Raw genomic sequence first — 14,612 nt, 5'->3', positions numbered from 1 at the left:
CTACGATGACTTGTTTCAACTCTTGTACTACTTCATCCTTTAGCCTTCTAGGATGTTTTAAGTAGTGTTTTGGTTTTTCAATCCGAATTTGGATGTCTAAATGCTAATCATGTCCAACATGATTGACTTTATGTTTTCAAACATAAGTGTCTCTCTCATGCGTGCTTGCTCATCGGTGTCTTTTCAGACTCCGGGTTTTGCAAGGCTCTTTGTGATGAGTTTTTGGGTCGAAATTCTTTTAGACTTTTCGAGTCTTAGATTTTCTGTTTTGGATCTCAAGCGTCTCAGCGTACTGAGTCTTTCTAATCTTATCATCTTTTATGATCTACGCTTATAGACCCTTTAGATGCCCAAAATGACATTTTATCCTTGTGTGTGGTCCTTTTATTGAGTCAGTACGTTTACTGTTACACAACATCTTATGTCGTACTCAATCTTTTGTATGTACTTTGCATACGGGCCGGGAAGGTGTGTTTGGTTGCAAGATTCCTAAGTAGGATTCCTATCAAAAGTGGGATTTGGTAGGAATCATGAATCCTTGTTTTATTTGGCTACCAAGAATCATAGGACTCTTGAATCCTAAGGATTCCTAATTCCAGAATCTGTATTGGACCAAAATCCCACCCTATCCCTAGGATTTGCTAGGATTTTGGATTAATTTATCCAAATTTCAAACTTAAAATCAACAAAAAAAATATTTTCTTCGACAAAATAATTATTTTAAAATATTTTTCTTTTTTCAAAAATCATTATTTTTTTTCAAAAAATAGTTTCTTCTCCGAAAATCATTTTTTTTTCCCAGAAATCATTTCTTTCCCAAAAATCAATTTTTTCTCCGAAAATCATTTTTTCCCCAAAAATCATTTTTTCTTCAAAATATTTTTTTTTTCAAAAATCAGTTTTTCCCGAAAATAGTTTTTTTCCAAAAATTGTTTTTCTCCAAAATTCGTTTTTTCCCAAAATCTGATATTTCCTCGAATGAAACGATATTTGAAAAAACGAGTTTCGAGAACAAGGTTTACTCAATATTTTTTCTAAAGAACCGTTTAAAAATACTCAAATAATAATAAATCATAGGATTCTTATTAGTTGCCAAACAAACCAAAAGTATTACTTGGATTCATGAATCAGTGGAATCATGAATTCCAAAGACTCATAAATCTGCGGACTCATGATTCCGTCATCCAAACACACCATTAGGTCTTTCTTCTTCTTCTTCTTCTTCTTCTTCTTCCTGAATCTTCTTCTGCTTCGTAACAACAAATTCAAAACCTTAACCGCCACCGCATCAGGCTGAGACAACATGCAACTGCGATTTTCTTCAATAGTTGTTGATCTCTCGCCATTGTTATTCATCTCTCAAAGGATGATACTTTCTCTCTCTAACTTTACTTTCAATACAATAGAGAACCCGTTTTGGGAGTACTGCACTTGAAAAAAATCGAGAAAAAGAGAGAGAGATGAGAGATCAGATATGTAGTTAGATTTTCTCATCAACCAAGGTTGTGGTTTAATCTTTTTCAGAGAGAAGATTAGGATCATCAAATGTCTAGGTTGGAAATGGTGAGCCACCCGATTTTCTCTCTTTTTAATTGCCTTCTTCAAGTCAGACACAATAACATTATCATCATCCTTCTACAGCATCTCTTCTGGAGTGCCACTAATATTAACATTATAAAACACACCAAGAACTTTCATCATTCTCTGATCCGAAAAATATAAATTTATACTACCGTGATTTTTAACATCTTGAATCATGTTAACAAAATTAGTTTGGGAAAGATAAGCTTTTGAGTTTGTAATATTACAAATGTATGGGAAATGAAAGTTTATTCAAGGTGCATAGAAGGTGTTTGATGAATTTCCTATTAGAGTCGTGATTTCGTGGACTTTCATTTTGGCTTGTTATATTAACTGTGGGTATCCAAGAGAAGCTCTTATGATTTTTTGTCAAATGTGTTTGAAGGATCACACTCATCCAGTGAAGGTGGTGGCAGTGGTGGTGGTGGAGTACCACTACTCCAGATTGAGGAAGAAAAAATGAAATTGTTGTCCGGATGTGTAGCATTACCATAGTCTTTGTTTTTTAGTTACAGGTGGGGTTAGTGGGTATGGTGCTGGAGATGATTGTAATGGTGCAGAACTACAATTGTGCATTGATGATGGACCCAACAGACCGACTGTAATAAATTGTTGATTATAAATTGGAGTTTGATTTTTCTTCACGAAATCGAGTTTGCAAGATCTCCAACCCGAAAACACATATGCAATGGGATACATCCATCGACATTGAACTGGTCTACCTACTTTTGCCTCTAATGCTAAATGGATGGCTAAGTGAACCATTATGTCAAAGAAACTAGGTGGAAATATCCTTTCTAAGTTGCACATAATAACTGGAATGTTATCTTCCAATCGCTCGTAATCTTCAACACTACCTACCTTTGAACACAACTCACGAAAGAACGTGCTAAACTCTATTAGTATAGAGCACACATTTTTTGGCAAAATCTTTCGAATTGCCAAAGGTAACAATTGTTGCATGATGACATGAGAATAGTGACTCTTCAAGCCTATTATCTTTCGTTGTTTGAGATCAATACGACTAGAAATATTGGATGAATAACTTTCCGGACTCTTGAGGTTCTTCAAAACATTGAGAAACAACTCTTTACGTTCTTTGTCCGTAGAATAACATGTGGCTGGAAGGACGCATGTACGAGATCCCTCCTCTTGTTGTGGCCAAAGTTCTTCTCTAATACCCATATCTTTCAGATCCAGTCTTGCCTTTTTATTATCTTTCGTTTTTCCCTCAAAATCCATAATGGTACCGAGAATACTGTCGCAGATATTCTTTTCAATATGCATAACATCCAAATTGTGTTTAAGTAAATTATATTTCCAATATGGCAATTCATAAAAAATGCTCAGTTTTCTCCAGTTACCGGGCATTTTTATGAGCTCACCATCTCTTCTTCTTTTTTTAGGAGCACGCGAAGTCTTCTCCAGTTCCTTACCAAATTCATGTGGTATGTCTTTCAGCTTTTGCAAGATATCTGGGCCCAAAGGAGGATTCAAAGCTAATCTGTCTTCAGTTTTTCCATTAAACTCTCTCTTATTTTCACGGAATCTATGTGTTATAGGTAAGAAACGCCTGTGCCCCATATAGACCTCCTTCTTCCAATTACGCAACCTAAGATGATCTGTCTCCTCGCCACATGTTGAACATGCCAATTTACCTTTGGTGGACCACCCAGATAGCATAGCAAGACCAGGATAATCACTAATGGTCCATAACAAACTTGCATGCATTCTGAATGTTTCTTTCCTAGACGCATCGTACGTGTCTATCCCTTCTTCCCACAATTCCTTCAGTTCATCAACCAAAGGCCTCAAGTACACGTCAATATTATTTCCAGGACTTTTAGGTCCAGGAATAAGCATAGACAGTATCATATAAGGTTGTTTCATGCACAACCACGGTGGTAAATTATAAGGAATAAGTACCACTGGCCACGTGCTGTGCGAAATATTCATTGCTCCGAAGGGATTAAAACCATCACTTGCCAAACCCAATCTAACATTTCTCGAGTCTGCAGCGAATGTAGGATATCTGACATCAAAATCTTTCCAAGCTTTAGAATCTGCTGGATGTCTTAATATCCCATCTTCGCTACGTTTCTCATCGTGCCATCTCATTTCTGTTGCAGTTTCCGGTACCACCATGTACAACCGTTGTTTCAAAGGAAAGTAACGAAGAATCTTTGCAGGTGTTTTTTTATTCTTATACCTAGACTCGCCACACCTAGGACATTGTTCTAGCTCCGAATTTTCTTTGTAATATAAAATGCAGTCGTTCGGGCATGCGTGAATTTTGATGTAGTCTAATCCCAAATCTGAAATGATTTTCTTGCACTGAGTAAAATTCTTGGGAAGATTACAACCGTCGGGAAGAGTTTCGCGCAGTAAGTTAAGCATTGATTCAAAAGATGCGTTACTCCAACCTCCCATTATTTTGATATTCCAGAATTTTATGACAAAAGACACCACACTCATCTTATCGCAACCCGAGTATAAAGGGTTCTTCAACTGTTGTAGCAACCTTTCAAGGTCTTCGTTTTAAACGTCGTTTGTCTCACCCTCTACATCTACTCCAGAGTCGTCATGAACCCCATAAACGTCTCGCACCAACCTTTCAAGGTTGTCGTTAAAGACTTCTTCGTTTGCCACCTCTACCGCTGCAGGTATAGGATTCGGTGTTGTCGGTCTAGCTTCTCCATGCCAAAACCAGGTTCCGTAATGTTTCGCCATCCCATAGTAATACAAATGCTCCATAACATTTTGTCTAACTCCGTACCTAGAGTTATTACAATTACCACACGGACACTTTATTTGATCACCTCCCAAAACAGGTCTGTGAGCAAATGCAAAATCCAAAAACGCCTCTACACCATCCGCAAAATCCAAAAACGCCTCTACACTTTATTTGATCACCTCATTTATAACGGCTAGGCCAAATAAAGCCGTTATAAAAAGTCTCTATTGTAACGGAAAAACATCCGTTATAATAAAAAAACACAACACGCCAGAGGCGGGAAGACGCGGGAAATAAATTGGCGCATCGAAAAGGTGGTGCTGACTTATATAGTTCATTTGCAACGGTTATCCATACTAAAGCCGTTGCAAAAGAGTCAATGCTTATAACGGTGCAGATAAAGCCGTTATATTTATTTTATTTAAAACGGCTCACGTGATAGCCGTTACAATAAGCCGTTACAAATATGACGTATTTTTGTAGTGGTCCTTCCCGTAAATATTTTGGAATAATGTGGTATACCACATTAAAGTTCCATTTCTTAGGTATCAAAACCGACAAATATTTATTCCTTCCCGAATATACAAATGTAGATATCTGAAGATATAACATGCCGTTATTTTAACAAGGAAATGAACTCAAGATATGACAAAAATACCCAAAATTACCTGCACAAGAAGCCACACCTTTCTGGCCTTGCAAAACCAGAGCATTTGCAGCTCTCCCTGTCAGACGTGAGATGAAGTCTTCAATTTTTTTTAATTTCTATTTACGAAAGCTGAAAACAAACTGATTCTAGTACTGGCATCTTTGCAGCCTTGTCAATTCTTTTGAACTTTTCAAGTGCAAACTAAATTGCTTACTCCTGTTTAAGCCATCAACAGATTAAAAACTAAAAATACATGTCAGGTTTCCAGTCACAGTCTATATTATTAATATTTAGGACAAGCCAATCAAAACTCATAAAATTATGTTCAAGTTGTAAAGTAAATCAAACAATCTTGCAAAATTAACAGAGAAGATAAACAGAAGGTTAGAATACATCATTTTCTCTCGTCACCAAAATAGATAATTGTGGTTATCCATTTATAGTCTAATACATTCTACATACTGGAGGAGAAAACTATTTTTACACCAATAAGTTGAATTCCCAAAAGACATAATAAGTTTGTTCTTCGTAAATAAAATATCAGCTAACGAAACTCATGTATAAAGAATCAGGTACTACAATGCAGCAAACTTTCATAAAAAAGAAGAGCTAATATTGACTTAGGATGATGAATGACCATCATCCCCAGTATTATACATTTCTAGAATATCTGATGGGCTAAGATCGATTGACCAGCCTCAAGGGCATGGTCCCCTTCCATCAGCTATTGATGAAAATATATAGTATACCACATGAAAATTCCATTTCTTAATCATCACAACCACAATTATTTAATCCTTCCCTCGACTTTGATGGAATAATAAGGTATACCACGTAATAGTTTTGTTTCTTCGACATCGATGCACACGTATGTAAAATCTTTCCCTCGATTATTGATGGAAATATATGATATACCATATTATAGTTCCATTTCTTAAGCATTGCTGACGACAAGTGTATAATACTTCCCTCAATTATTGACGAAACAATATGGGATACCACATTAAATTTCAATTTCTTAAGCATCACTACCGACAAATATTTAATCTTTCTAAACAAATATATATAATCTTTCCCTCGATTGTTGATGGAACAGAATGGTATCCCACATTCCGATTTCTTAAGCATCACCACCCACAAGTGTATAATCCTTCCCTCGATTATTGATTGAAATATATGGTATAACACATTAAAGTTCCATTTCTTAAGCATTATATCCGACAAATATATAATACGTACCACAAAATTGAAGGAACAATGTGGTATACCAGATTAAAGTTCCATTTGTTAGGCATCACAACCGATAAATATATGAACCTTCCCTCGATTATTGACCGAAATATATAGTATACCACATTAAGGGTCCATTTATCAAGCATGACAACCGACAAATGTATAATCCTTCCCTCAATTATTGATGAAAATATATGGTATACCACATTAAAGTTCCATTTTTTAAGCATCACAATCGACAAATATATAGTCTTTCCCTCGAACATCGATAGAATAAAGTGGTATACCACATTAAAGTTCCATATCTTAGGCATCACAACCGACAAATGTATAATCCTTCCCGAGAATAGTGATGGAACAACAGGGTATGACACATTAAAATTCCATTTCTTAAGCATCATAGTCGACAAAAGTATAATTCTTCCCGAAAATATTGATGGAACAATGTGGTAGATACCAGATTAAAGTTCCATTTTCTTAGGCATCACAACCGATAAATGTATAATCCTTCCCGAAAATATTGATGGAACAATGTGGTTTACCACATTAAAGTTCCATTTCTTAGGCCTCCATACCGACAAATGTATAATCCTTCCCAAAAATATGGATGGAACAATGTGGTATACCACATTAAAGTTCCATTTTATAGGCATCAAAACCAACAAATGTATAATCCTTCCAAATATATGGATAGAAAAATGCGGTATACCACATTAAAATTCCATTTCTTAGGCATCACAACCGACAAATGTATAATCGTTCCCTAAAATATGATGGAACAATGTGGTATACCACATTAAAGTTCTATTTTTTAGGTATGAAAACAGACAAATTATTCCTTCCCAAAAATCCAAATGTAACAATGTGGTATACCACATTAAAGTTTCATTTCTAGGCATCACAACCGACAAATGTACAATCCTTCTCGAAAATATTTGATTGAACAATGTGGTATATACCACATTAAAGTTCCATTTTTTAGGCATGATAACCAACAACTGTATATTCCTTCCTGAAAATATTGATGGAACAATGTGGTTTACCATCTAGACAAATACAACTTACACCGTGATGCTACCAATACGGTATTTCACTTGTGTAATAGCCCATGCAATTATTACTCGAAGAATATGACGCATGAAAAGCTTGACTTGAAACTCAAAATGCTAATATGTAGTACATATATTAAAAAAAAACAAGGGCATACACCATATAGCCCACAATATTAAGTTCCACTAGCTAACTTCCAAAACCATACCCTCGGCCTCAAACACTACGTTGGGTGTGAATCCTAACATAAGATGTACAATTTCATTATATAATAAAAACCCATCTTTCTCAACCAAAAGTAGAATAAGGAACTTAAAGCAGCTTTAAGACTCTAGTGAATGTCTACTGCAGACTTTCAATTAATCAATATGTATTTTTCGGGTTTCACCTAGCAGTCTCTTCAAGTGGTACGAAAAGGAATCTTGTTAACCCCGTGATAGAGAGTTGTATTCGTGACCAAGAGGTTTTTACAAAGTAAAATTGTGAAATAAACGAATCAATGCATACAAAATTAACTAACCTTTGTTTCGATTATCTCTTGCCATCAAAAATGAGTTTTGCTTGAATACTTGTAAGCAGAATCCACCTACACCTCAAGGTATTGGTTTGGTCCCTCTCTCAAAACACGAGCATTGAAACCAATCATATAAAAGTTACCCATTAAGCCGTTTATAGTCCATTACATTTTCTGTCATAGGAGAGAGTTGCACCTTGAAAATCAATAAAATGAAGTCCAACTTCTGTTTATACTTGATTTCCTGGTTACTTCTGGAAGACGTGAAAGCAAATACCTGGATAAGCTACGAATCCTAGGTGTCTCCGTATTAGAAGAGATATTTGGCAATAAACTTGTGTTGGTCTGAAGGGACGATTATAAACGATTGAAGTATGTGGGTGAATAAAATATTCAGCTACCACTGTTCGGATTTAGGTATATTAATGCAAAACCTGAGCATTCTTCAACAATAAGAGCAACTATAATTGAACTATAAACCGTATCAGTAGAATGAGTCAGCTACCACATTAAAGTCCTTTTGTTAGGCATCACAATCGACAAATAAATGACCCTTCCCTCGATTATTGACCGAAATATTTAGTATACCACGGTAAAGTTTCATTTCTCAAGCATGACAACCAACAAATGTATAATCCTTTCTGAAAATATTGATGGAAATTTATCGTATTCCATATTAACATTTCATTTTTCAAGCATCACAACCGACAAATGTATAATCCTTCCTGAAAATATTGATAGAACAATGTGGGCAAATTCCATTTCCTAGGCATCACAACGGACAAATATATAATCTTTCTCGAAATTATTTATGAAACAATGTGGTATACCGTATTATAGTTTCATTTTTCACGCATCATAACCGACAACTGTATAGTCCTTTTCCTCGAATATCGATGGAACAATGGGTATGCCACATTAAAGTTCCATTTTTACGCATCACATATACAAAAGTATAAGTATTCCAGAAAATATTAAGGGAACAATGTGGTATATACCACAATAAAGTTCCATTTTCTTAGCCATCACAACCAACAAATGTATAATCCTTCCCGAAAATATTGATGAAACAATGTGGTATACCATATTAAAGTTCCATCACTTAGGCATCACAACCTACAAATGTATAAGCCTTCCCGCAAATTTTGATGGAACAATGTGGGATACCACATTGAAGTTCCATTTCTCAGGCACCACAACCGACAAATGTATAATCCTTCCCGAAATATTATGGAATAATGTGGTATACCACATTAAAGTTTCATTTCTTAGGTATCAAAACCCACAAATGTTTCCTTCCAAAAAATACAGATGGAACAATGTGATATACCACATTAAAGTTCCATTTCTTAGGCATCACAACCGACAAATGTATAATCCTTCTCGAAATTATTCATGGCACAATGTGGTATACCACATTAAATTTCCATTCCTTGGGCATCACAACTGACAAATGTGTAATCCTTCTCGAGGGTATTGATAGAACAATGTGATATACCACATTTAAGATCCATTTCTTAGGCATCACAACCGACAAACGTATAATCCTTCTCGAAAATATTGATGGAACAATGTGGTATACCACATTAAAGTTCCATTTCTTAGGCTTCACAACTGACAAATGTATATTCCTTCCCGAAAATATTGATGGAACAATAAGTTACGATGCCTGCACCATAATTTCCCCATCTATAAAACAATACCACGGTAAGAGAATTATGTGCTAGAATTTCTTCTATACTAATATAAATGGAACAATACATAAATCCAAAAAATTCATCATATTCGAATAAAAGAGCCTATGCAATGTAATTCCAACTTTACAGTTTGACAATAAATTCTCATCTTACTGCTTGGACAATAGGAAAAAGATGAAGGAAAAGAGTAAGGTCACTTAACCCTTTGACAGTTGCAAAAAAAGAGAAAGATGAAGGAAGTTAGCCAAATATATCCAAAGCGAAGCCCATTGAAAGAAAATGAAGGGAAGTGATTGACTAATGTTTCATGATACTAAGAGTAAGTAATTGAATTCTTCTCTTTAATTCCAAGACCTTTAAAGGAGAGCCTAAACAATAACTTTTCGAAAAAAATTGAGACTCAAGCAAATGTGGATTTTAGGCCCCTTATTAGAGAAATAATCCCAAAATAAAAACATTAATTCTAATTTAAATTTAGAAGTAGTAAACTATGAAAGGAGAAAATAACGAAGGATGATGATGGGTATCATTAGAACAAAAATTAAGATATGCGCTAAAATGAACGACTTGTGAACTAAAAAAAACTTATGAAAAGAAACAATTAAGGAACTATTTAAAACATATATAGATTACTCAATCATTTACTCTAACATACGCATCAAAGGGAAAATTAGTAGAAAGGATATTGATCCCATACCTAAACACTTCTTGAATAGAGATATGTAGTGAAACAATTGTTCCAATTACCATCATCAACCTCACATCTTCTATTCTAAAGCTTTTGTCCACTACAAAACGATGAAAGAAAAGAAACACTTAAGGCATAAATAAGTAACATATATAGTTGGTTGATACTATATCTATATTATTAGCTGAAGCAAGATTTGCATGCTTCAGCCATAGTTGGCCGAATAGTATTAGCTCATATGTAAATCATGAGTAACATCAAGTATCTGTATGGAACCACTAACAAGGATAAATTATTGTTGCACTTGCCTCCAGAAAACCATATTAATGTTCTTGGTTTTGTATGTCACGATGTCCTTTTTCTGTGTTGGGTCTAAACTAAGAGGTCTTCGACATTAGTCCGTTACATCGGAGACGTACTTTTCTCATACTGAGTTATACTATTGATCTCATGGTCCAACTACTCTACTACTACTACTGCTCTTTTTCTCTTGGGTCTAAAACTAAGAGGTTTTTTACATCATTTTGGTACATAGGAGACATATTTTTCTCTTAATGAGTAGTACTGTTTATCAAACCGTCCAACTACTCTACTACTACTACTACTCTTTTTTTGTGTTGGGTCTAAACTAAGAGGTCTGCTACATTATTTTGGTACGTCGAAGACGTATTGTTGTCAATAATGAGTACTATTGATCACACTGTCCAACTACTCTACTGATACTACTCTTATTTCATCCTATTTAGGTCTATAACCTGATTTTTAATTAAATGCACTAAATATCAAGTTGCTTCCTACCATTAAACAAATTATAGATATCTCAATATTTTGTGTTGGGTCTAATCTTAAGAGGTCTGCTACATTATTTCGGTACGTCGAAGACGTGTTTTTGTCAATAATGAGTACTATTGATCACACGGTCTAACTACTCTACTAATACTACTATTATTTCATCCTATTTAGGTCTATAACCTGATTTTTAGTTCAATGCACTACATATCGAGTTGCTTCCTACCATTAAATAAATTATAGATATCTCAATGTTTCTTGCAAGTTACAACACAAAGTAGTAGGGCTGCAGTTTAGACTTCTAAATTGATAACAACTAACACCCAAAAGAAGGAAAATCTGAAATTGATTCATTTAACACTTTCTAAGCATGATGAAACCACTTCAATTTCACACTTGACATTTAATCAAACAGTTTCTAAGCAAGAGAAAACCAGGAAAAAAATACTTCTAAGCTAAGATTAAAGTTCTTAAACAATTTAACAATGAAATTGGGGAAAATGATGAAGGCATGTCTAGGGGAAATTATGGAATTGAAATGATTAGCGGAAAACATTACCTTGAAGGCATGTCTAGTGAAAAATGATTAGGTAAACGATTCACTTTCATTCCCTTCTTTACCCTCATCCCCATCAATGACAACTATATACAACAATTTTGGCATTTCCGCCATCTCTGATTTATTCTCAGAACTTTAAACTGCAAAATTTAAGCAGTTAATGGAGATCAAAGACTCAAAAACAACCTATGTTTAATATTACTATCATGAAAAGGAAAGATTAAGAGAAAACAATGTTAAAAAATTCTTAGATATCCGAACCTGATCGAAGATCTAAACAATGTGGTATACCATATTAGAGTTCCACGTTTTAAGCATCACAACCGACAAATGTATAGTCTTTCCCCCGAATATCAATGGAACAATAGTGGTATACCACTTAAAGTTCCATATCTTAGGCATCACAAGCGACATATGTATTATCCTTCCCGGGAATATTGATGGAACAATGGGTATGCCACATTAAAGTTCCATTTCTTACGCATCACAGTTGACAAAAGTATAATTTTTCACGAAAATATTGATAGAACAATGTGATATACACCACAATAAAGTTCCATTTTCTTACGCATCACAACCGACAAATGTATAATCCATCCCGAAAATATTGATGGATAATGTGGTATACAATATTAAAGTTCTATGACTTAGGCATCACAACCGACAAATGCATAAGCCTTCACGAAAATATTGATGGAACAATGTGGTATACCACATTGTAGTTCCATTTCTCAGGCACCACAACCAACAAATGTATAATCCTTCCCGAAAATATTATGGAACAATGTGGTATACCACATTAAAGTTCCATTTCTTAGGAATCAAAACCAACAAATTTTCCTTCCCAAAAATACAGTTGGAATAATGTGGTATATCACATTAAAGTTCCATTAAAGTTCCATTTTCTCCATGAACTCTTGTATTTCTTCAAGTAAGTTCTACTTCCATTTTCTTCTTTATGGGTTTACTGCATTGCTAGAGTTTATTTAATTGCTCATTTAGTATTTACTTAATTGATATGGGTTTAATGAGTTTCTCATTTACCGGCGTGCTCATTTGTTATTGGAAAAAAAATTCAGATATGCTTCCCTCCTATTTGATGAAATGTTCAGTCATCTTTCAAGTAAGCTTTCTCCATATTGGGTTTAAGGAACTTCTCATTCCTGATTTGCTAATCCCATTAACAACTATATGCTTTCTTCTTGCATTCACAATGCTAACTATAGTCTACTTGAATAGATTTAGATGAGTTTTCTGTTTTGTTTGCTAATGCACAAACCTTAGGATTAAATTGAGTAGAATTAAGTCTCATTTGTGTCGATTTCCTCTTTAAGTAAATGTTTCACTGAAAATGAAGAAAATCTCTTAGATTAATATGTATGAAGTATCTCTACTTTTCTTTCAATCTTCTCCGTTCTTGCGTTTTTTTTCATCATAATCTCTTTATCATTTTTTTTACTTATTGAGTTTCAAAATTGCAAGAGTAACGGCGAAAAATCTATGATGTAGTCAATATATCAGAAAGTATCGAGGTAAATAATCTTATCTCTTATATATTGTACATCATATAATTATATTCTTTTCGGATTCTTGGTGAGAAAGGCGAAAATGAGTATTCTTATATAGGTAATAAGTTTTTCTGCAAATTTTACATGATCTAAATTTATTTTTTCTTATGGTTGCTTAGATCCTTTCAAGCTTTCAAGTTACCAAAAAAGTATCAGTACATTCTTAGCTATTGTATAGGAAGAGGCCTTATAAGTTAACACTTAGAATGTCTGCAGAGCTAGAAAAATAGGTAAACATTGGTTTTATCGTATGATTCTTTGCTTTAGCTATTGTATAGGAAGAGGCCTTATTAGTTAACACTTAGAATGTCGGCAATTTATGTTCATAATAAATCATGAAAAATCATAGCCTTTAGATACATCTTCATCTTAGCTACTCATGTTTCCCCTCATTAAGATATATATGTATTCTATTCCTTAACGTTCCCATGTCTCTCATATTGACTGCTCGATGGGAACTCATCATTCACTTTTTTAACTCTTAGTTTAATCGGTTGATTAAAACTCCGGATCTTGCCCTTTGATTTTATATTCTGGTTTTGATAGTCTTCCCTTTATTTATGAATTGCAGAATGTTTTTCCTTGATTACGGTCTTACTGTTTCATTCTTTATATGTATTTAAGTGTAGGTTCATTCGATATTCGTGATGCTCCTGCAGTCCATCAGAGGTAAAACTTTCTCATCTCTAACGGTTTCATTCTTTACTGGCAATACCTTTTCATCTCTCTAAATTTTTGTTGTATCATCGATTATGTTTAAGTCTACTGGTTAGTTTTATCTAGCTGAAGTGCTAATATCGTAATTCAAAATTTATGAAATTTAGTTTCTAAATTGGTAAAATCATATTTTATAATTTCTTATATTTATTATGTTTCTCCTTGTAATTTATTGTTAAAATTGAATTGTTTCACTTGAATTGGTAGACAAGTTTGATTTGACCTGTATCCACGAATATATACATATTCTAGGACAGTCTTTGCCAAGGACTTGATTCGATCAGGTTTTGTGTCTTATTTAAATGAGTTTCTTTTTTCAGATTTTCAATGTTTTTGTCAATGCTGTTGTTTTTCTGTCATATAAGTTATCATCTTTAAGAAAGAAGTTTAATTGAAGAAGATAGATTTCTTCTTGAAGAAGCAAAATTAGAGATCCTGAAAACCAGAAATTTGTACTTTTATCTGGAAGCTGTATTTGTTTGCTTCAGATCAAATATTATTTCAAGTACAATGGGTGTTTAACTGGCCAAAAAGTTTGGTGGTTGAAGTTACTTGTGCGCTGACAAATCACACATAGATAGGTTATTTGTGTTGGGGTTGGTTTATATTCAGAAGCTTTTGAATTGTTCAGGTAGTTCTGCTCCTTCGAAACTTGCACATATACTGATTTCTCCTATGTCTATATCATTCCGTTTAGTAACTAGGTTGTTTTATGATTCTTCAAGGAACAAGTAAATATTGTGTCTTCAGCAGTTCACACTATTATAAATATATAATCTTCCAATGTCTATCCCGTACTGTTTACAACATAAGGTTAGAATAACTAAATCAGA

General features: G+C 34.1%; 1 protein-coding gene and 1 long non-coding RNA gene across 2 annotated transcripts; both read right to left on the bottom strand.

Moving 5' to 3' along the window:
* Positions 1 to 2,067: 2,067 nt before the first annotated feature.
* On the bottom strand, positions 2,068 to 4,409 carry LOC147557248 (uncharacterized). Its single transcript, XM_086658786.1, has one exon. The coding sequence runs from the start codon at positions 4,054 to 4,056 to the stop codon at positions 2,068 to 2,070; it is 1,989 nt and encodes a 662-aa protein (XP_086514912.1). The 5' UTR covers positions 4,057 to 4,409.
* Positions 4,410 to 10,083: 5,674 nt separating this feature from the next.
* LOC147557247 (uncharacterized) lies at positions 10,084 to 12,373 on the bottom strand. The gene is made up of 3 exons (XR_015235127.1): positions 11,756 to 12,373; positions 11,495 to 11,634; positions 10,084 to 10,246 (listed from the first exon to the last, which is right to left on the bottom strand). It is a non-coding gene; the product is annotated as an uncharacterized LOC147557247 (long non-coding RNA).
* Positions 12,374 to 14,612: the final 2,239 nt, after the last annotated feature.

This window comes from Eschscholzia californica, unplaced genomic scaffold (assembly GCF_041429995.1).
Source record: "Eschscholzia californica isolate CP2 unplaced genomic scaffold, dmEscCali1.0.p SCAF_2, whole genome shotgun sequence".
Lineage (NCBI taxonomy): Eukaryota > Viridiplantae > Streptophyta > Magnoliopsida > Ranunculales > Papaveraceae > Eschscholzia > Eschscholzia californica.
Note: the sequence above shows the minus strand (reverse complement) of the source record. Positions and strands in the feature narration are given on the sequence as shown.